The sequence below is a fragment of the Ursus arctos genome, unplaced genomic scaffold (genome assembly GCF_023065955.2).
Source record: "Ursus arctos isolate Adak ecotype North America unplaced genomic scaffold, UrsArc2.0 scaffold_118, whole genome shotgun sequence".
NCBI lineage: Eukaryota > Metazoa > Chordata > Mammalia > Carnivora > Ursidae > Ursus > Ursus arctos.
The window spans coordinates 63,541-87,276 of NW_026622784.1; the positions used below are offsets into that span (position 1 = coordinate 63,541).

At 41.8% G+C, this 23,736-nt stretch overlaps 3 protein-coding genes across 3 annotated transcripts; all 3 read right to left on the reverse strand.

Moving 5' to 3' along the window:
- Nucleotides 1–7,455: 7,455 nt before the first annotated feature.
- LOC130543389 (protocadherin beta-3) lies at nt 7,456–11,966 on the reverse strand. Its single transcript, XM_057310244.1, has one exon. It carries the CDS (start codon nt 10,548–10,550, stop codon nt 8,214–8,216), a length of 2,337 nt encoding a protein of 778 aa, XP_057166227.1. The 5' UTR covers nt 10,551–11,966; the 3' UTR covers nt 7,456–8,213.
- Nucleotides 11,967–12,688: 722 nt separating this feature from the next.
- Nucleotides 12,689–16,761, reverse strand: LOC130543390 (protocadherin beta-16-like). Its single transcript, XM_057310245.1, has one exon. It carries the CDS (start codon nt 16,176–16,178, stop codon nt 13,785–13,787), a length of 2,394 nt encoding a protein of 797 aa, XP_057166228.1. The 5' UTR covers nt 16,179–16,761; the 3' UTR covers nt 12,689–13,784.
- A 239-nt stretch (nt 16,762–17,000) lies between these two features.
- Nucleotides 17,001–23,730, reverse strand: LOC130543391 (protocadherin beta-8-like). Its single transcript, XM_057310246.1, has one exon. The coding sequence runs from the start codon at nt 23,584–23,586 to the stop codon at nt 21,598–21,600; it is 1,989 nt and encodes a 662-aa protein (XP_057166229.1). The 5' UTR covers nt 23,587–23,730; the 3' UTR covers nt 17,001–21,597.
- Between the last annotated feature and the right edge of the window lie 6 nt (nt 23,731–23,736).

Consider the following 23,736-nt stretch of genomic DNA (forward strand, 5'->3'; position numbering starts at 1 on the left):
AGTGAAATAAAAAATGATAAAACACTGAAAAGAGCAAAAGGCAAAACTATTATTTTAGATATAAATGGAAAACAAATACCCTGGGCAAAACAAAAGAGCAAACTGTTTATAATAACCAAGCTCTAGTTAGATTCAAGTTGAGGTGTTCAAAACAAAACTTAAACTACATTTTGTTTATTTATTTATTCCTATATGTTGACGTTGAAATAGTGTTGCAAATCAGCTCTTTTCATTTTTGCCAACCCAAAGCAAATGAAATTTAGATAATATTAATGCATATGTGCAACTATATGCTAGATATTATTCTAAGCATTTCCACATATTAGTTCATTTTATCCCGCAACAATCCTACAAGGTAGACACTCTTATTAGCCACATTTTATAGATGAAGAAATTGAGGCATAGAGAGTTTAAATAACCTGCCCATAATCACACATCATATGAAATGGTAGAGCTAGGATTCACACCACTACAGTGTGGCTCCAGAATCTATTCTCTTACCCACATAAGTGGAATTGGAGAAGTGAACAACTTTTTAGATAATTTAGATCCAAACTTCAGCCTTGCCTTGGTTACAGAGATATCACAGGTGATATATTTGTGTTCAAGTTTGCAATTAATATAAGAACCTTTAAAATGGTCTGTCTGCCTTTAGAGATAGATACCAGCAAAAACAGGTGCTTACACAACTTAGAAATCGGAAGGGAAACTAGTAGTGTTTTGTTGAGATCATTAATTAGGTAAAAATAAATACAAGAGCGATATATATCATGAATTCCCTGTAGCCTTGATTACGGAAGAAAAAAATACCTATGTATGGATCTTTTGGAATGTTATTAGGGTATAAAGTTAAAAACAAGAAAAACAATCTAAGAGGGCAGTCTTACATCATGGATTATCCCCCCCCCCAAAAAAACTGCTAAACTTGGAAAAAATACCTCTTATGTTGTACCTGCATGGAGGAAGAGTTAATGATATCGAGGATGATCACCTGAAAAACCATTCTATTCCAGTCAGGAAAGCTGCATTTTCCACTCTGAAGGACTCATACGACTACAATTTACACAATTTTCACCAGACCTGAAGCATGACATTTAAAGTATTTTTTCCATGTTGAATATACAAAGAGAGAGAGAATAGTTTTGATTCCTCCCTGGTGTAGTATAAGCAAGAATTTTTAATTTCCTTGAAGAAAAGATAAAAATCATTTTAAAGGAATTTGATACAAGTAGGCCAGAAGTTCAAAATGCAAAATCCATACTCTGAAGTTTTGAATATTCTCACTTGTTTAAAAAAAAAGTGAACGAATGTTTTTTAAACCTCATGATGACTTGAGGGCTGTTTTGTTCTTAATGTGAAGAGGGAGAGTAGAGGGAAATTAAACCAATTGTTGAGAGAAAGATTAATTGGTGAAATAGGAATTAGATTTTAACTAGTATTTTTAGTTCCTTAAATCACACTTCAATAGTATTATTTCAAAATATTAAACTAACATTAACAATCGGTTCATGTTGATGGCGTGTGGATTTTGTTAGAAATTCTTACAAATTTTTGAGTTCCTCTACTAGACAGATAAATTAGATACATCAGGCTGGCCATTTGAGTGCAATAACTATAAAGCAAACGATACTGCTCACTGGTGAAAGCAAATTAAATTTAATATCAGTTAAAATTCCAAACTAAACCTGTAGGATATTTTTAAAAATCACATTTATTGGGACACCTGGGTGGTCAGTGGGTGAACATCCAACTCTTGATTTTGGCTCAGGTCATGATCTCAGGGTCCTGAGTTTGAGCCCAGCACTGGGCTCCATGCTAAGTGTGCAGCCAGCTTAAGATTCTCTCTCCCCTCTCCCTCTCTCCCTCTGCTGCTCCCCATTCACAGTCTCGTGTTCACTCTCTCAAATAAATAAATAAATAAATAAATAAATAAAATCACATTTATTGAAATGCAAATTTTGAAAGGAGATATCTGAATGATGAGAATTTGGCTAGAGAAATTTATGATGGCATCTAAGATAATTTCTAATAATTTCTTGTAGAACATTCTAAATGAAAAGAGTATTTGTATGTTTAATGTATCGAAATGTTCAAAATCTAATGTCTAACTTTAAACTCAGGAAGTATGAGTCCTCCAACTCTGTTGTTCTTTTTCAAGATTATTTTGGCTCTTCTGGGTCCCTTGCATTTCCATATGAATTTTAAGGTCAATTTGCCAATGTCTGAAAAAAGAAAAGCCTGCTGGGATTCTGATAGGGATTGCATTGAATCTGCAGACCAATTTGGGAGGTATCACCATCTCAACAATATTGAGTCTTTCAATCCATGAACACTTTCCATTTACTTAGGTCTTCTTTAACTTCTTTCAGTGATGTTTGGTTGTGCTCAGTGTAAAGTCTTGCACTTCTTTTGTTAAATTTGTTCCTAAGCACTTTATTCTTTTTGATGCTATCACAAGTGGAATTGTTTTCATTTCAGTTTTCGATTGATTTTTAAAGACTATTTATTTATTTATTTGGAGAGTGTGTGCATAAGCAGGGGTGGGGTGGGGGAGGGGCAGAGGGCGAGAGCAAAGAAGCAGTCTCTCCACTGAGCCAGGAGCCCTGTGTGGGGCTCTATCCCAGGACTCTGAGATCATGACCTGAGCTGAAATCAAGAGTTGGATGTTCAACCAACTGAGCCACCCAGACACCCCTCTTTAGGATTTAAAATTTTTATGCAAGATCATGTCATCCACAAATATACTTTAACTTCTTCATTTCCAATCTGAACTATTTTCTTTTTCTCACCTAATTGCCCTGGCTACAGTTCCAGTACAATATTAAATAAAGCAGTGAGAGGAGACATCCTTGTTCGTTCCTCATCTTAGGGAGAAAGTCCTTCACCATTAGATATGAAGTTAACTGTGGGTTTTATAGTTGTCCTTAATCAGGTTGAGGATATTCCCTATTCTTCCTGGTTTATTGAGTGTTTTTTATCATGAAAAGGTATTGGATTTTGTAAAGTGATTTTTCTGTGTTAATTGAGATGGTAATATGGTGTATTGCTCTGATTGATTTTCATATGTTAAAACAACCTTTAATTTCTGGGATGAATTCTACTTGGTCATGGTATATAATTCTTTTTATATGTTGCTGGAGTTAGTTTGCTAATGTTTTGTTGAGAATTTTTGCATCTATATTCATAAGGGATATGGTATATTATTTTATTTTCTTGTATTATCTTTGTCTGGTTTTAGCATCATGATAATACGGGCCCCATAGAATGAATTGGGAGATGTCTCTGGTCCTCTTTTTACAATTGGATTTGTGAAGGACTGGTGCTAATTCTTTAAACATTCAGTAGAATTCTAGTCCTGGGCCTTTCTTTATGGAAAGTTTTTGATTACTGATTAAATCTTGAATAGGATGAGACATTTAGGATGAAAAAATCCATTTCCCTAAAGATAAAAAAAATTTAGGTAAAACCCCTCCCACCTCAAAATGACAATATTTAGACAATACAGTTTTAATTTTTTATAAACCACCAGTCGTTTTAGAAGTTGAGTTTCTCATCAAAGCTCTTCCTCATAGTCAGCCCATATTAGCTGGAGACAACTGACTTCAGAAAGCTGAACCCATTAGTCTCTGACATTCCAGTCAGAAACCTCTCACATTAATAGTTCTTCAACTAAGTCCAAATGATGTTGATATCCCCCAAATGCTCAAAAAAAATGGCCTTATGAGCAGTAGTCCACTGAAGGTTCCCTGTTCATCCTCCACAACTGAACATCATTGAACAGGAGCAGAGAATCGAAAGAGGAGGATGGCCGGGTCATCTCACTGCTCAAGAGGACAGAGAACCTGCCAGCTGAGTAGACATCTGTGGAGGTTCAGTGAATGACAGGTCAGGCGGGGATAGGTCCTAGACCCTGTCAAATAGAGGTGACCTCTAGTCTTTAATCATAGCAGTAGCTTGTGCCTGGCTGTGCCTGTGACTTTGGAGCCTAGATATGCTTCAGCGCTCCGATACTTCCAGGTTGTGGGCCCACTTGCTAAACATCAAGTACTATGAAGCTTTGAATCATTGATGAAACAGTCCTGAGTTCTACTCAGATTGCCGTCCCGGTTACCACCTTGTCTGTGTGGCACCAGCTCAGTGCATAATATAAGATAGCTCCGCAGCACATTTTCTTGGTCATCCAGCACTACCATGTGCAACACTGTCACATATTAATCAAGACCTTGCTTTTTTGTCCTGTAGGGAATCCCCATGTATCAATTACTTCAGTTACAACTCGATTTTCCTCAAAACCGGCTTGTTTACTCTGCAAATTAGAAAGTAAAAAATGTCTCCACTAGCTCCCATGTCTACAGCCTCAGCCATCACCATGACAAACAAGAGGCAGAGGGTGACCTTCTCTGTGATTTTGCCTCACGGAGCAAATGCAGAGCAGGACCGTCCAAGGGAGACTGGGACCCAGACCAAATACATCATTAGGTGTTGGTCTCAAACTTCTCCCTGTGTGTGACAGAGCTGAGCTAAGCTTCTTCATTAAGGCTTGGATTTGCAGAGCCTGGGGCTGGAACCACCCTGAGACTCCTCCTTCCTCCCTTCCACAAGACTACCAACACCAGTACTGGCATGAGGGAAACCTCCAGAAGGGGATGAGTTGTCAATAAAATATCACCAAGCAAATGAGGAAGACTAACAGAGTGAAAAATGGACTCAACAGATAAAAGAATGTATACATAAGAAACAGAGATTCAGAACAATATGGAAAGAACTTAAGAGTAAAAGACATTTACTTTCCTCAAACAAAAAAGAAGGATAACAATTGTGACTAGAAAAAACAAGTTGTTGTGAAAACTGACCAAATGGAAGTTAAAAAAAAAACTAAAGTTACTGAAACAAAAACAATCAGCATATTGGGTAAATCTCAGGTTGGGACCTAGCAAGTACCAGCACATCAAGAATAAAGAAAAATATATATATATATAAAAAAAAAAAACAGAGTAAAGGCGGGGCACCTGGCTGACTCAGTGGGTAGAGCACAGGACTCTTGATCTTGGGACGTGAGTTAGAGCCCCATGCTGGGCATAGAGATTACTCTTAAAAAAATAAAGAAGTTTACAAATAAAAGAATGACAACTATACTGATTTCATACTTTTGATCAACAGTGTTGAATACCAAAAGAACAGGAGGAAAATTGTTTAAATTCAAAAATCTATATTCAACCAAACTATAACCAAGCTAAGAATATCAGTATTAGACATAAAAGTAACTTTGAATTAAAACTAACAGACTTCTAGCTTTAAAATATATAGTAAACTACTCTGAAAAGCCAGTATAAATAAAGAATAAAAGTAGTGGGATATGCAGAAAAACTGACTTTTTTTTAAAGTCCTCATTTACAAGGCAGCCATATTTAAGGAAGAGAAATTAAAATGGCCCCTCCCCCCAAACATACTCATGCAACAAATGTTATTCAAGCATCTACTGTGTGTGACACATTGTGCTATCTGAATAAAACAGAAACATACTCTACCGACAAGTTCCTTAGAGTCTAGTCAGGTTATTTAGTGTGTTTGGGGGGAGGGGCCATTTTAATTTCTCTTACTTTTTGAAAATTAGAATATTAGAGATCGATTTGGAAATAATTCACAGTAATGAACTTATTAGTCCTCATAGAAGACTACTAAAAATTATCATTAGCACAGGAAGTCATCCCTTTTACCCTGTACCAGACTTTCAGTATGGGAATTCCAAAAAGTGGCCACAATAGATAGTACTATACATATGGTGCCCTCTTTGTCCTGTACTTAATATCCAGATAAAGAGGTTTTTGAACATTGTCTTCAAATAAAAGAGTAAAAGGTCTTCAACAGCCCAGAAATAAAAGCAATTTTGAAACAAGACTAAGGTGTAATTACTTCTGATCTTCAAATTTAGTTCAGAGGATCTTTTCTGGCTTTACTAAATTCTGTTCACTTTCTCAACAGTATATGAATTCAACGGATTGACCAACTAAGTTATTAATAGTATCCATTCTTTTGTGTTCTGGGTATAAATGAATGCTCAGCATTTAGCCCCTCCAACTTTAGTCCTAGATCGTATACCATAATGGAAAAAAAAAAAAAACCTGCCTTCTATACCTTACAGAGAATACTTCCCTAGCTCTCACACTACCCAGGACTAAGCCTTTTTCTTCTCTTACTGAAAATTCAGCTACGTATGAAAAGAAGAAAAAAGATCTGACTAAAAGAGCCAGATTCAAACATCTCTATAAAGTGCTTCATCAGTGAAAGGAAATATTCTCTTTCCCCTGGTTAATAGGATTCATACATTTGATTCTCAGTTATATAAAATGACAGCATTTATAACTACACTTTAATGTATGATTGAAGGCAAGTCAATCTTAAATTCTTTTTCTCTTTTGGGAATTTTCAAAATCATTGAGAAACTTTACTTTCTTCTAGTCATCAGTTTTCAGTTCTTGGAAGTTTCTATCCATTTGGATGAGAAAATGCCTCTGAGAAGAAAACTGATTTTTTCCTAATCAACTTCTCTAATTGGGAACTAAATAATTTGTCACTTAAATATAAATTTTTCTGTTTCACCCAAAATAGCCATAAAATGTGTTTTGGTTGCTTCCAGATTTTATCCATAGGTGTAGCTAATTTAGACTTTCACAATGATACTGCTCTCTCTTCTTTAGAACTACCCTATTCTTGGACATCTTTTAATTACATTATAGGGGGTAGAATGCTGATGTGGATGGACAGTTTATCCCAGAAGGACCATATATAATCCTGAGTCATGACAGATTGAAATCAGGAGGAGGGAATCAAGACAGGAAACAAAAAATACATATGTATTTCCCTCATATATCACCATCTAAATGCCAGTGGGTATTAATTTAAATGGTTCTTCTTAAAAAGATTTACTCATTTATTTTAGAGAGAGAGAATGGAGGCAGGGTGGGGCAGAGGGAGAGGAAGAGAGAATTCAAGCAGACTCCAACTGGAGCACGGAGGCAGGGCTCAATCTCCTGATGCTGAGATCAGGACTGGAGCCGAAAACCAACAGTCAGTGGCTTAACTGACTGGGCCACCCAGGCGCCCCTAGGTATTAATTTTAAAAGTAGGATTGGATGGGACACCACTTTTACCATAATCCATTTAGAGGTCATATATGCATGTGCTTTCTTGAAAATTTTTAAAAATGACGCTTAGGTTGGATTACCTGGGTGGTCAGCCTGTTGAGCCCAAGACTCTTGGTTTCCCCTCAGGTTGTGATCTCAGGGTCCTGAGATGGAGCTAAGCATGGAGTCTGCTTGAGAGTCTCTCTCTCTCTCTCCTACCCATCTCCACACTGTCTTTGAAATAAATAAATAAATAAATAAATACATACATACATAAATAAATAAAACCTTTTAAAAAATGACTCGGGTTGATAACATTTATATCTCAGAATTTACAAACTTAATTGTCATTGCATCAGATGCCTCACTAAACAACGTTTTCGTGCAAAATGGAAAGGCACAATGTGTTGTTCAAAATGCTCTAGGTTTAATTTTTTTCTTCAGACATCATGAGAATACTCTAGGCAAATCCAAGAGTAATTTGCCTTATAGCCTATATTTTGTGTTCATTTTTGTCAATGTAAATGCATATAATATTGAAATATTAATTGCAAATGTCAAAACAGAAACTGAACTAAATGTATTACTTTCGTTTGATTACTATGTCCTTAAAAACATGTTGTACCTTAAATAAGGTGCATCTTAAAGAAAACAAATTATATCTATCCACAAACTTCATTAACTACGAAGCTGCTTTAAGTATATTGCAAAGAACAATATCTGACTGTATTCAACAAGGTAAATTATAAGATCGCTGGTGTGGAACTCTATCTACATTGCTCTGGATATAGAATTTGAGATGAGTTCCTTAAAGTAAACCTGTTAGAAATCATCATTAAAACAAAATGAATGTATTTTTGCTCACCTATTAGAAAAGGAAAAGGAGGCATTAAGACTGCATTAGTAAGAAAGGAAGCAGATGAAAAAAGAATATGCAAGGATTAACAAAGTAAAATCAATATATAAACAAAAGGTTATATCAACTAAAGATTCTTGATTTCAAAAGAAGAACATAGTCAAACAACTATCTTTATACTATTCTGTAAATGAAACCTAAACTATCCTTAAAATTGGAGCTTTGCTTTAGTCTCACTCAGTGTCTTGAACCAGACCCATGGGCTTGAGGAACTTGAACTCGCCGGTCCCTGAGCCTCCCCTCAGACACACCTCATACTGGTAGCTGTGGGACAGGGTCCCCGTGCCGCTGACGTCCACCAGGTGGCCCGCAAACGGGCCCTCGGGCACCGAGCAGCCGCCCCCCGACGCCGCCCGGCTCCGCCTGCACAGCCGCACCGCCACGAACACCAGCACCGACACCAGGAAGAGCGACGACACCGACGCCAAGGCGATGACCAAGTAGACGGTGAGCGGGTCGGCCCGGGCCTCGGCCGCCGCCACGTCCGGCAGCGGCAGGTAGGGCTGCGAGAAGCCGTCCACCAGCAGCACGTGCAGCGTGACGCTGGCCGACAGCGGCGGCTCGCCATTGTCCTTGACCAGCACCAGCAGCCCGTGCTTGACGGCGTCGCGCTCGCTCAGCAGCCGGGCCGTGCGCACCTCGCCGTTGTGCGCCCACACGCCGAACAGCCCGGGCTCCGTGGCCTTGAGCAGCTGGTACGACAGCCAGGCGTTCTGGCCCGAGTCGCCGTCCACCGCCACCACCTTGGTCACCAGGTAGCCCGCCTCGGCCGCCCTGGGCACCAGCTCGGTGCAGGGCGCCGAGCCGTTCTGCAGCGGGTACAGCACGAAGGGCGCGTTGTCGTTGGCGTCCACCACCAGCACGCGCACCAGCGCCTGGCTGCTGAGCGCCGGCGAGCCGCGGTCGGCCGCGCGCACGCCGAACTCGAACGCCTGCAGCGCCTCGTAATCCAGCGCCCTGAGCGCGAACAGCTGCCCGTTGTCCGCGTTGATGGACACCAGCGAGGCCAGGGGCAGGTGCGGGTCGTGGGGCGGCAGCAGCAGCGAGTAGGTGACCTGGGCGTTGGCGCCCGCGTCTCTGTCGGTGGCGCTCACGCTGCCGATGTGCAGGGCGGGGCTGTTGTTCTCGCGGACCCGCAGGGTGTAGGAGCTTTGGCTGAAGGCGGGGGCGTTGTCGTTGACGTCGGACACCGTCACCGTTAAGTTGTGCTGGGTTTTCAGCCTGGGGGTGCCCAGGTCGGTGACGGTGATGGTGATGTTGTACTCGGCCTGGGTCTCTCTGTCGAGTGGTCTCTCTGTAACTAGGGTGTAAAAATTTTCTACGGATGGTTTGAGCACGAAGGGGAGATTGTTCTCGATGAAACACATAATTCTCCCATTGTCTCCAGAGTCTAGATCAGACACACTGAAAACAGCCACCACAGTCTCTGGCGAGTTCTCAGGGATAGGGCTGGTAATTGAGGACAAGGTCAGTTCTGGTGGGTTGTCGTTCACATCAACCACCTGAACTATCACTGTGGTTTTTCCGGAAAGGCCTCCGCCATCCTTAGCTTCTATGTCCACTTCATAAGTATTCATAACCTCATAATTCAAATATTTGACTAGCTGGATATCACCAGTAATTGGATTTAGCTGGAAGGTTTTGCGAATTTCTTCAGAAGCGTGAAAAAATGCATATGATACTGTCCCAAAATTTCCTGTATCTAAGTCAGAAGCTGAGACAGTGACAATAACAGAGTTAATGGGGCTGTTCTCTAGAATTTGAACCTCATAGAGTGACTGTGTAAATTCAGGGGCGTTGTCGTTTATGTCTAAGACCAGGATGTGGAGCTGGGCGATTCCCGACCGGGGTGGAGAGCCGCCATCCAGCGCGGTGAGCGTCAAAATGAGCTCTGTCTGCTCCTCGCGGTCTAGCGCTTTGTCCAGCACCAGTTGTGGGTACTTTCTTCCGTCCCTACGGCTGCGTGTGAGAACGTGGAAATGGGAATTAGGAGTGATAGTGTAGTTGTGGAGACTGTTTCTTCCCACATCCAAGTCCTCAGCATTTTCCAAAGGAATTATGGTTCCTGGTGGCGTGTTTTCTAAGAGTTTCAGCTGCATTTCATTTTCAAAGAATACCGGAGAATGGTCGTTTACATCTATGACCTGAAGCTCATTTGTAACAAACTGCAAAGGGTTTTGCAGTAATATCTGAAAATGCAGTATACATGGCTCCGTGGGGCCGCATAGCTCTTCCCGGTCCAATTTCTCATGCAGGAGCAAATCGCCGGTCTGATGGTTGAGCTGAAAATGCTGTTTGTTCACTTTAGACACAACCTGGGCGCCCCTCACAGCCAGTTCCCCTACTTCTAGCCCTAGATCCTTTGCTAGGTTGGCTATTAAATAGCCCCTCTCTGTTTCCTCAAACACAGAGTAGCGTCTTGAGTCAGACCCAGCCAGAGACCCACCCAGAAAAACAAAGAGAAATAGGACTTGCCTTTGTCTAAGAAAACGCTCCCCTCTGGCCTCCATTGTGCTTTCGCCACGTTCTTCCCGGATATATTGCCAAACTAAGCCTCCAGCAGTGCTAGCAAACGCAGCCTTTTGCCTTCCAACCTTTGAAGAAGGTCTAGCGAATAATCCTTTCCTGGGCTCAGATTTTCTTGCTTAAAATCTGCCCAGGCTCACAACCCCCTAGTTTACCGAATTGGATCGGTGCCTTAAAGAGTGCGCACAATGCCGGTGGTTTAATTCGCCTTCTTAGTCAACAGCGCCACCATGCGTTCGCTGGTAGCTTAAAAATCTTAGAGAAGGTGTTGGGGCCGGAGCGGCGCAGGGTGTTTTGATTTTTTAATCGCTTATTCCCCTTCTCAAACCCATTTGACGCTACTGGAGGAGGTTCTTGTGTTAAATGAGTTAAACAAACACAACCTAGGGAAATGAAATGTCCCCTTAAAAAAGAACAACCACTGTCTTTGGTAAGAGTCCTCATTTACATGTTTTTGCTGATTTATATGATTTCGCTGATAGAGCTACTCTTCCTGCCCATCTGCAATTATTATCCATAAACTTTAAAGGATTTTGCTCTAAATGATGATATGCTTCATAGCCTACTTGCATTTTTCTCTTATTTTCCAGATTTTGTAAAATGTGCACGAATTGCATTTATAATCAGGGAAAAAATGCTATGAAAAGATGACCTCATGCAAGGTGATAAAAATTATAATAGGTCGTGTCAGGGTGTATACTCAGAGGTCACAAATGCCCAATTCCTTTCAAATCTTCACACTCAGGGAACATAGAGATTTCTCCTCTTCATATTTCACAATAATTTTACAATTACTGGTTTCATCTATATGAACTGTATTAACTGTTTCATCTATGTAACTGTAACTTATCTGTGGAAACACGTATTTGTTGAGTTTGTAGAAGTTAGGCATATAGTGGTAACAAGACAAATCGTGTCTATCTTGTACAGTTTTCCATCTAATGGGATGAACAGACTTTAAATATATGTTCAAACAAACTGTGAAAAGTGCTACATAGGAAATATACTGAGCACACTGAAAGTATGCAATAGGAGGACCTGACTCAATGGGTGGTGGGTGAAAAAGGTTCCATCAAAGTTGTGCCACTTAATCTAGAAGATGAAGGATAAGATGTTTGTCTTACAGGCCAAGTCTTACAGACTAAGACTGTAAAATGGGAAGAATACATATATGAGAAACTGATACATAAAGGCTGGCAATGGTAAATAATAGCCATTATAGATGATAAAAGGGCAGTGTACCCAAAACTTTGTGTCTCAAGAGTAAGTGGGAAGAGAAGGCCGGAGAGATAAACTGTGGGCAAATAACAGATGCTTGGATTTTATTCTAAGAATAAAAGGAAGATATTGCAAGGTTTTAAGCAGAGAAATGAAACAATTCAAATATCAACTGTTCAATCTAGCATCTTCACAATTATCAGGAATGTAACAGGAAGGATCATCTATTAGGATTGCTCTTAATATTAGTAATACTAACAGCACTTATACTTGTATATATATTATCTCATTTGATCATAATTTCAAGATATAGAAATAGCTGTTATTAGCATTTTGGGGGAACAGAAATTATGTGACTTATCCAAGATCCTACTAAGGATTAGCAGTGCTCTACACTGCTAATCTCAAAAGGAAACCTTTAGAATTCATATAATTTTAATAGCACAGCTCATGCAAATAAACATAAAATGATATAAGAATTTAAATATAGGCTGAAGAACATTAAGAATTAAAAATGTGTTTTAATGGATGGATCTGAAATTGCACTGCAAGAAATAAAGTTGGATGAATCATTTAGGGAATTACACAAGGAAATTTAAATTATAAAATCAAAAACACAATTTCCCCATATATATCCCTTAAGCTAGAAGGCAGGAGAGGAGACTCAAATTAATCAGGAAGAGAGAAAGGAAAAATATATTGAGGGAAAGAGACACCAGAGACTGATAACTGCATAATCTTTCAATAACAGTAATCAGGTTAATTTAGTAACCAAAAATTATATATGTAATTCCTTATGCATCAGAGAGCATTTAATTCCAGCAAAATTTTGTTCTCTGAGTATTTTAGTGTCTTTAAATATCAGAATATCACAGGGTGAAATAAAGACACTTTCTTTCAATCATTTATTCAAAACTTTTATTAAGAACCTATAATCCTCCAGTTACTGTGCTAATCATACAATAAATGGGGAGCTATTGAGAAACATATTCAAGAACCTAAAAAGAAAAAAAGCTTTGAAAACCATAGGAAACCGAAAAGGGAAAAATAGAAGTAGTCACGGGCTTATTTCCAAAGGAATCATAAATGCTCCAAAATTTTTGAAAAATGCAATGCCAAACTAATATTTGAAGTTTCTAAAATTTGGTCAAGAACAAAGACTTAGATTTATTTCCTCATATCTCTTGGATTTTAAGGATGTGCTCAAAGTTAACAGATGGGTTGTAATTTGCTAAAACTGGTAACTTTTAAAGGGGAATTGAAATGAGCAGATGTTTAAAGAAAATTTTTTTTAATAGAAAGCATGAGGAACTACATGGCTTTAAAAACAACTGGACACATGCTATTTATTTAACTACATTTGAGAATATTAGTAGTTGACTGAGCACTTTTGATGTGAATGGTTTGTAGAATCCAGCAGTCAAGGTTGTCACAATCTCTAAGGAATCATAATCTTCACTTATGGACTCTTTAAGGAAGTACATATTTAGAAAAATGTGAGATGTTGCTTTGTTATTGATGAATATGCATATATTAATGGTTTTAGTCAACATGAGCAAACAGAATAGAAGTTATACTAGTCTAAAAGAACATACAAACACAAATATTCTGGGTTGGAAAAAGAATAAGCTTGTGTAGCGATTGCAAACATTTAAAAAGATGTTTTAAATTTTAAGTTCTGCAAAATTACCTAGGAACTGTGCAAGATGAGTTTGGAAAAAGGTGGTCTAACTTAAAAATTAAAGACTTCCGAAAATACAAAATTTACTTTCACACTTTAAGTTGAATTAAGTTACACTGAGACTAATCGACAAAAAGAAAACAAAGGAAATTTGCATTCCTTATACCACAAATGAACACCTTTAGAAACACCAGTAACATGCACTAAATTGGAATAGGATAGCTACTTACCAAATAAAAAGAACCCCAATGACCAAGGCAGTAAGAAAGGACTTTCCACAAATTAACTGAGACTAGGCTCAGTAGACCCGTATTAATACTTAATTGAATTCAAAGTTATCCCTGAAATTGGGGTTTCCTTCACTAATCCTCTCCTCACCCAGACCAAGGAAACTGGGGATAATGGGCTTGAGAAACTTGAACTCGCCGGTCCCTGAGCCTCCCCTCAGACACACCTCATACTGGTAGCTGTGGGACAGGGTCCCCGTGCCGCTGACGTCCACCAGGTGGCCCGCAAACGGGCCCTCGGGCACCGAGCAGCCGCCCCCCGACGCCGCCCGGCTCCGCCTGCACAGCCGCACCGCCACGAACACCAGCACCGACACCAGGAAGAGCGACGACACCGACGCCAAGGCGATGACCAAGTAGACGGTGAGCGGGTCGGCCCGGGCCTCGGCCGCCGCCACGTCCGGCAGCGGCAGGTAGGGCTGCGAGAAGCCGTCCACCAGCAGCACGTGCAGCGTGACGCTGGCCGACAGCGGCGGCTCGCCATTGTCCTTGACCAGCACCAGCAGCCTGTGCTTGACGGCGTCGCGCTCGCTCAGCAGCCGGGCCGTGCGCACCTCGCCGTTGTGCGCCCACACGCCGAACAGCCCGGGCTCCGTGGCCTTGAGCAGCTGGTACGACAGCCAGGCGTTCTGGCCCGAGTCGCCGTCCACCGCCACCACCTTGGTCACCAGGTAGCCCGCCTCGGCCGCCCTGGGCACCAGCTCGGTGCAGGGCGCCGAGCCGTTCTGCAGCGGGTACAGCACGAAGGGCGCGTTGTCGTTGGCGTCCACCACCAGCACGCGCACCAGCGCCTGGCTGCTGAGCGCGGGCGAGCCGCGGTCGGCCGCGCGCACGCCGAACTCGAACGCCTGCAGCGCCTCGTAATCCAGCGCCCTGAGCGCGAACAGCTGCCCGTTGTCCGCGTTGATGGACACCAGCGAGGCCAGGGGCAGGTGCGGGTCGTGGGGCGGCAGCAGCAGCGAGTAGGTGACCTGGGCGTTGGCGCCCGCGTCTCTGTCGGTGGCGCTCACGCTGCCGATGTGCAGGGCGGGGCTGTTGTTCTCGAGGACCCGCAGGGTGTAGGAGCTTTGGCTGAAGGCGGGGGCGTTGTCGTTGACGTCAGACACCATCACTGTTAAGTTGTGCTGGGTTTTCAGCCTGGGGGTGCCCAGGTCGGTGACGGTGATGGTGATGTTGTACTGGGCTCTTTCTTCTCTGTCTAGTGGTCTCTCTGTTACCAAGGTGTAAAAGTTCTTGACTGAAGGTTTTAGAAGAAAAGGAAGGTCACCCTGGATAGAGGAAATGGTCTTCCCGTTGTCCCCAGAATCAGGATCTGAAACACTGAAAACAGCAACTACAATCTCAGGTGAGTTCTCTGGGATGGGACTGGTAAGTGCAGACATGGTCACTTCTGGAGGATTGTCATTCACATCCACTACCTGGAGGAGAAGAGTGCATTTTCCTGATAGACCTCCGCCATCAGTGGCCTTGATGTCTACTTCATAGGATAAAACTGTTTCAAAATCTACTTGCTTTTTCAGTCGAATTTCTCCTGTTACAGGATTTACTTCCAAAGTTTTGCTGATATCTTCTGAAGGCTGAAAGAGTGTGTAGGATATTTTTCCATAGATTCCGCTGTCTAAATCGCTGGCAGAAACAGTGACAACGAGGGAGCCTACCGGGCTGTTCTCAGGAATATGCACCTTGTAGATGGGCTGCCCAAACTCAGGGGCATTATCGTTGCTGTCCACCACTTCAATGCGCACTTGCGCTGTCCCATACCGAGGTGGAGAGCCGCCATCCAGCGCCGTCAGGGTTAATACGATTTCAGGCTCTTCCTCCCTGTCCAGCTCTTCTTCCAACACCAGCTCGGGGTACATTCTGCCATCACTGAGTTTGCGGGTTAGAACCCGGAAATGGGAATTGGGGCTGATTTTATAGTTTTGAACATTGTTGCTTCCTACATCCAAGTCCAGAGCATTACTCAGAGGGAATGCAATTCCTAGAGGACTGTTTTCCGGTATTTTTAGAATCATTTCTCTTTCAGTGAACACGGGAGAATGGTCATTTATGTCTTCCACCCTCAGTTCAGCCTGAAATACCTCTAAGGGTTTTTCCATTAAAAGTTGAAAATACAGTAAGCAAGGGTCAGTTGAACCACATAGCTCCTCTCGATCTAGTTTCTCATTTATGAGCAAATCCCCAGTCTGAACCTTGAGCTGCAAATACTCTTTGTTCCCCTGAGAAATGATCCGAGCCCCTCGGGTGGACAGCTCTGTCAATCCCAACCCCAGATCTTTTCCTAGATTTGCCACAAAGGAGCCTATTTCCATTTCTTCCGCTACTGAATAGGGCTCTAACTCGGCACCCACCCCAAACATGCTCAGCAAAACAAAGAAAACAAGGACTTGCCTTTGTCTCAGATAATGCATCCATCCAATCTCCATTGCTCTTCATGAAAATTTCATTCAGAGAAGCTTAGTGCATGCCCGGGATCCTGGTAGCCTGGCACTGCAGTCCAGATATCAAAACTATGCCACTGAATAGAGTTTTAAAGAGATTCCAGATTGACTTCTGCTGTGGCTAAGAAAACCGTTCAGAGCTTCCGGGCAGTGTGAACTGTTTGGCTGGATACTGAAGCTGCATAGGCAATTCTGTTTTCCATCATTTAACCTGCAGCGCCACCACGTGTTCTCATGGAATTCTTTATTTTCTACAGAATTCTCCTAAATGTACTAAATAAGTTGTGTAAAATGTGTTCTGTACTATAAAACAATGAGCTCTATTTTCATATGGTTGTGTGTGTGTGTGTGTGTGTGTGTGTGTTCAGCTAGAGCTCTGTGTTGTTGCCCAGGAGGAATACAAAGAGCAAACTGTCACTTACGTTACCATTTAAAACTGTTGAGGGTTAAAATAAAATAACATTTCGGTTGAAAAGAATCTAGGAGCAAAATGTTTTCTAAGTAACATGGGAACAGTTTCACAAGTACATCGTTTTCATGGTACATATCATAGAATTACAAATGAGTGGACACTGCAAAATTGCAATTAGTGTCAGTTCTAAAGAGAGTATTTAACCAATGCCTTATTAAATTACATACTTCCTCTTCTTTACAATACCTAAGCCTGAGAGCTGTGAAATTTTGCAATTTTCAATTTATTGGAAAATTATTTCCCAAACAGGAAGTAGGTAGATCGCAAGGTTAGGCCTGCCTTGCTTTTGGATTTTTTTTTTTTTTTGGATTCGTTTAAAAAAATGACAAGAATTATTTGTTTCACTCCTTTTTAAAAGTTTTAATGAGATATAATTCGCATACCATACATTTCATTCATTTAAAGTATACAATTCAGTGGCTTTTAGTATATTCAGAGGAGTAAATCCATCACCACAGTCCATTTTATTTGAGAGACAGCACACACGTGAGAGAGAGCACAAGCCGGGGTGGGTGGGGTGGGTTGGGAGGGGCAGAGGGAGAGGAGAAGCAGGATCCCTGCTGAGAGGGAGCCTGAAAAAGAGCTCTAACCCAGGACTCTGGGGTCATAACCTGAGCCAAAGGCAGATGCTTAACCAACTGAGGCACCCAGGCGCCCCACCATAGTCAATTTTAGAACATTTTCATCACCGCACAAAATCCATACCCTTTAGCTACCACCCTATTCCACTATCCCTCCTGTGCTGAGCCCTACTCAATAACTTTCTGTCTCTGTAGACTTCCCTACTCTGGACTCTCATATGAATGGATAATATAATATGTGGAGTTTTGTGACCAGCTTTTTTCATTTAGCATGTTTTCAAGGTTCATCCAAGTTGTAGCATGTATCCGAACCTCATTCCTTTCTATGGATGAATAATATTCCGTTGTATGATATATCACATTTTGATTATCCATTCATCTGTTGATCAACATTTGGGTTGTTTCCACCTTTTGCCTCTTCAGAGTAAAGCTGCTGCAAACATTCATATACAAGTGTTTGTGTGGACATAAATTTTCATTTCTCTAGGAGTAGAATTGCTAGATCATATGGTAGCTCTGTATTTTCCAAAGTGGCTGCATCATTTTACATTCCCACTAAATATATATCAGCATTCCAATTTTTCCACATCCTCCCAACACTTGTTATCTGACTTGTCAAAAAACTTTTGTTTTGTGTATTTATTTATTTATTTATTTATTTATTTATAGACAGCATGCATACGCACACGCATAAGTGAGCCAGGGAAGGGCAGAAGGAGAGGGAGAGAGAGAATCTCAAGCTAACTCTGCTGAGTATAGAGCCTGAGCAGGGCTCCATCTCACCACCATGAGATCATGACCTGAGCAGAAATCAAGAGTCTGATGCTCAGCTGACTGAGCCACCCAGGAACCCCATGACTTTTTGATTCTAGCCACTCTAGTGGGTATGAAGTAGTATCTCATTATGATTTTGATTTGCATTTCTCTGATGACTACTGATGTTGGACTTATTGTCTATTTGCATATATTCCTTGGAGAAACATCTATTCAGATCTTTGACCATTTTAAAACTGGATTATTTGCCTTTTCATAATTGAATTGTAAGGATTCTTTGTATATTATAGATACAAGTCCCTTTAAGATTGTATTCATTTGTTCAGGTTTTCCATTTTTATAATTTGACTCTAACTGTAGTAAGGTTAATATCTTTATCAATTCGATGTTTTTCTTAATGTTAAATACTTTGGGGTTAAAGCATCTAATCAATGAGGCCTAAACTACTCTTATAAAGGCCTTTATTTGCCTTCCTTTGGCCACCAGTGGTACTGCTAGACTGGATAATTTTCTTCCAAGCAGCCAATCTGTGGTAGACAAGAATAATGGCCATACACACGAAGACATCCTAATTCCCCAAATCTGTAAATATGTATCTTACATGGCAAAAGGGAATTTATAGGTGTAATTAAGTAGAGGATCTTATGAAGGAAAGGTTATCCTGGATCATTTCGGTGGGACAAAATTTTGCTAGCTCTGGTCAGAGGTAATTATGAATATGGAAGAATTGGTTAAAGAGATACAATGTTGGGGGCCTGGGTGGCTCAGTAGGTTAAGTGTCTGCCTTCAGATCAGGTCATGACCCCGGGGTCCTGGGATCAAGCCCCACTTTGGGCTCCCCTGAGCAGGGAGCCCATTTCTCCCTCTCTCTCTGCCACTCCCCCTGCTTGTGCTCTTTTATGTTCTATCAAATAAATAAATAAAATCTTTAAAAAGAGAGAGAAAAGATACAATGTTGTTGGCTTTGAGGATGGATGAAAGGGGCTATGAGTCAACTAATATAGGCAGCATCTAGAAGCTGGAAAACACAAAGAAATGGATTCTTGTCTAGAGCCACCAGAAAGATATGCACTCTTGCCAACACTTTTAGCCCAGTAACACCCATATCAGACACCTAAAAAACTATAATACATTTTTTTGGTTTAAAGCCACTATGTTTGTGGTAATTTTTATAGCAGCAATGGAAAGCTAATACATAACACAAGGATAGATGTACATGCATCCAGCAGCTGTGTCAACAACATTTATCACCCTACAAGAAAAGTACTATCATGGCATTTGCTGGAAAATGTCTGATTCAGATCTGGTGAACCATCCTTTCAGAATAAAGTCATTAATGACCCCCTAAATCTTTTTTCAACATAATTTTTGAGGAGTTGCCAAAGACATGTGATTAATTTTAACAGAAAATAGCTAGAGCCTATCAGTTTCTTACTAAATTCCCAGTCTCTAAATTATTTAGTGAAAAAAATTCCTCCACACCATTGCCCATGCTTTTCTGAAATTAGTCGTTTCATTTAAAATTAATACTAGAAATATCAATTGCTTTCAAACAATAGTGTGCTAAAATGAATTACAGTATATTTAAGTTGAATTAGAGACTTAGAAAAAATATATAATAAAGTGAATTTCAACTTTCTAAAGAAAATGAAAAATTTATATCAGGATTGACAGAAAAGAGACTGAAGGCATAGTACAATAAATTTAAGAAATATAACCATAGGATAATTCTATTCCTTATTCAGGGCATTTGTTTCTGCAATAATGAATGTGGTATGTTGAAAAGATAAAGGAAAATTATCAGATTGCTTTGCTCCTAATGAAGATTAATTCTGTTGTCTGACCCAGCTTACTTAGGTCAGTGCTTTTATAAGAACTTTGGATCTACTGGTCCAGAGTAGTGTTTTAATCTATAGTAAAGAAACAAGTACAAACTATACACGCAAAGTTACATTTCTGCCTAGGAGTTCAGTTCATGGAATAGATGGATTTCATTTTGCTTAGTTAGGAAGACAATGCTACCTCCCGGGCATTATAACACATGGGTTAAGAACTGGAGTATTCCATTCAAATAGACTTAGAATATATTTCAAATTTTTCCTTTCATTACTTTGGAATTGTTAGCAAGTTTCTAACCTTCTAAGCTTCAGTTTCCTCATCTGTAAAAAAGGGCAATATGCCAACTTCCTTAGGGTTTGGCATAAGATTAAAAAGAGAATGAATGTAAAGCACTCTGTACTCTACTTTTAACTAAATTAGAAATCAAGAATAAGAGCTTTAAAAGATCAGTTATATCAACCCATACACTTAAGATCTGTGCATTTTACTATAGTGAAGATCATTTTAATACAAAATCTTACTGTTAAAGCTTTAGGATTGGATTCCACTGGAGGCAGCACAAAATCTAAAATGATGGTGGCTTAAATGAGATAGAAGTTCCTTTACTTCTCTAGTACAAAACAAAACAAAACAAAACAAAACAAAACAAAACACCTCAGAAGTAGGCACTCCAGGGATGACATGATGATTCCATAATTACCAGAGACTCACATCTCTTTTAAGTTTATTCTATACTGACTTGTCTTTGTACATTATTTCCATCCTTAGTTTTGCTTTATGATGCAACATGGCTAATTGTGTTCCTGCTATGACTTACACATTCCTAGCTGTAAGGAGCAGTTAGAGAAGGACCAAAAGGGACCTCGACCTTTAAATAGCCTTCATGAAAGTCTCCTACAACATTTCTATATACATTCCATTGGCAATAACCTAGTCAAGTGCTCCATTCCAGCTGCCAAGGTGGGATAATGTACTCTTTTGACTAAATATACTACTGCCCTACATGAAATTCGGGACCTGTTACTTAAGGAAGGAAAGATGAATGGATTTGGGTGGCCAGTACATTTTCTGTCACACATGCTCAATGTTTCTCAAATAGAAAAAGTCCATTTTGTGACTCTGCTATTTCACGTCACTGGATAAACATGATGTTAACAGCAATGACACTAAATGGAAGGCAATAAAATAATTACATTAAAATTAACATCTAGTATATTAATGAGTATATTAATGAGAGGAAGTGCAGTTAGTATAATATTTTTAAAAGAAAACAATTATCAGAGTTAAGGGCTATGAGACCAGAATAAAGCAAGAACCAGATTCTCACTGTACCAGTTATTTCCTTCCCCATTAGGCATTCTTCGTGTGTTAGTGTCTTACTGCTCTTATTTACCTAATGATTTAAAGTAAAAACTCAAGGGGATACAACTGATCATATAGAATTAAATTTTCACTGTTTTTCCTAATCTATTCCTAAGCCATTCCACAAGAATTTGTACAACTACTGACTTCATTAGTGTTTTGAGGGCAAGATTTAGAGCCATTCATCTTCTTATAGTAATGAAAAAAAAGGATACTGTTCTTTAAAACTATTCTTTAAAAAAGGATACTATTCTTTAAAACAAACAATATAAGAAATTGTGCAGGCAGTGGGATTTAAATGTTCTTAATAGGTTGCCAGAAAATCCATATCTTGAACTTACCAATTTTAAATAGCTGTAAGATGAAAAGAATACAGTCACTGAATACTAAAACCGAAGTCATTCCTAAAGTTGGGGTTTTCTTCTACTGCTGGCCCAGGGGAGTGGCCCTGGAAATTGGGCATGATCGGTTTGAGGAACTTGAACTCGCCCGTCCCTGAGCCTCCCCTCAGACACACCTCATACTGGTAGCTGTGGGACAAGGTCCCCGTGCCGCTGACGTCCACCAGGTGGCCCGCAAACGGGCCCTCGGGCACCGAGCAGCCGCCCCCCGACGCCGCCCGGCGCCGCCTGCACAGCCGCACCGCCACGAACACCAGCACCGACACCAGGAAGAGCGACGACACCGACGCCAAGGCGATGACCAAGTAGACGGTGAGCGGGTCGGCCCGGGCCTCGGCCGCCGCCACGTCCGGCAGCGGCAGGTAGGGCTGCGAGAAACCGTCCACCAGCAGCACGTGCAGCGTGACGCTGGCCGACAGCGGCGGCTCGCCATTGTCCTTGACCAGCACCAGCAGCCTGTGCTTGACCGCGTCGCGCTCGCTCAGCAGCCGGGCCGTGCGCACCTCGCCGTTGTGCGCCCACACGCCGAACAGCCCGGGCTCCGTGGCCTTGAGCAGCTGGTACGACAGCCAGGCGTTCTGGCCCGAGTCGCCGTCCACCGCCACCACCTTGGTCACCAGGTAGCCCGCCTCGGCCGCCCTGGGCACCAGCTCGGTGCAGGGCGCCGAGCCGTTCTGCAGCGGGTACAGCACGAAGGGCGCGTTGTCGTTGGCGTCCACCACCAGCACGCGCACCAGCGCCTGGCTGCTGAGCGCCGGCGAGCCGCGGTCGGCCGCGCACACGCCGAACTCGAACGCCTGCAGCGCCTCGTAATCCAGCGCCCTGAGCGCGAACAGCTGCCCGTTGTCCGCGTTGATGGACACCAGCGAGGCCAGGGGCAGGTGCGGGTCGTGGGGCGGCAGCAGCAGCGAGTAGGTGACCTGCGCGTTGGCGCCCGCGTCTCTGTCGGTGGCGCTCACGCTGCCGATGTGCAGGGCGGGGCTGTTGTTCTCGAGGACCCGCAGGGTGTAGGAGCTTTGGTTGAAGGCGGGGGCGTTGTCGTTGACGTCGGACACCGTCACGGTTAAGTTGAGTTGGGTTTTCAGCCTGGGGGTCCCCAGGTCGGTGACGGTGATGGTGACGTTGTACTCGGCCTGGCTCTCTCTGTCGAGTGGTCTCTCTGTAACTAGGGTGTAGAAATTTTCCAAGGAAGATTTCAGAAGAAAGGGTAGATCATCCTGAATGGAGCAATTTATTTTCCCGTTTTCTTCTGAATCAAGGTCTGAAACACTGAGAACTGCAACCACAGCCTCAGGCGAGTTCTCAGGTATGTGCCTAGTGAATGCAGACAGGGTGACTTCTGGGGCATTGTCGTTCACATCCATCACTTGAGTCAGAACGGTGCATTTTCCAGAAAGGCTGCCAGCATCTCTGGCCTCGATATTGATCTCATAGAAAGGTATTCTTTCGAAATCAAGTTGTTTTTTCAGTCGAATTTCTCCTGTCTCAGAGAGGATCTCAAAAGTTTTGCAGATCTCTTCAGAAGCCTGGAAAAGTGAATAGGAAATCTCTCCGTTGACTCCTATGTCTTCATCCGTAGCAGAGACCGTGACAATCAGGAAGCCAACGGGACTGTCCTCAGGAACCTGCACCCTATATAGAGGCTGCTCAAATTCAGGGGCATTATCGTTGATGTCCACGACCTCAATGTAGATCTGAGCGATGCCAGATCTGGGTGGAGAGCCACCATCCTGAGCTGTAAGGGTTAACCTGAGCTCAGATTCCTGCTCTCGATCCAGCGCTTTGTCCAGCACCAGTTCGGGATATTTGCTGCCATCGCTGCGTTTGCGGGTAAGGACCCGAAAGTAAGAATTGGGGCTAATTACATAGTTCTCAATATTATTCCGGCCCACATCCACATCCTGAGCATTCTTCAGTGGAAATGTAGTTCCAGGTGGACTGCTCTCTGATATTTTTAGCAACATATCTCTGTCTATGAATACGGGGGAATGGTCATTTATGTCTATTACTTGTAACTCAGCTTGAAAAAACTCTAAGGGATTTTCTAGCAACACCTGGAAACGCAGCACACAGGGGTCTGTGTGACCACACAATTCCTCCCGGTCCAGTTTTTT

Excerpts from the sequence above, each read along its gene's own strand:
- LOC130543389 (XM_057310244.1), bottom strand. The coding sequence starts at position 10,550 with ATGGAGGCCAGAGGGGAGCGTTTTCTTAGACAAAGGCAAGTCCTATTT.
- LOC130543391 (XM_057310246.1), bottom strand. The coding sequence starts at position 23,586 with ATGTTGCTAAAAATATCAGAGAGCAGTCCACCTGGAACTACATTTCCA.
- LOC130543390 (XM_057310245.1), bottom strand. The coding sequence starts at position 16,178 with ATGGAGATTGGATGGATGCATTATCTGAGACAAAGGCAAGTCCTTGTT.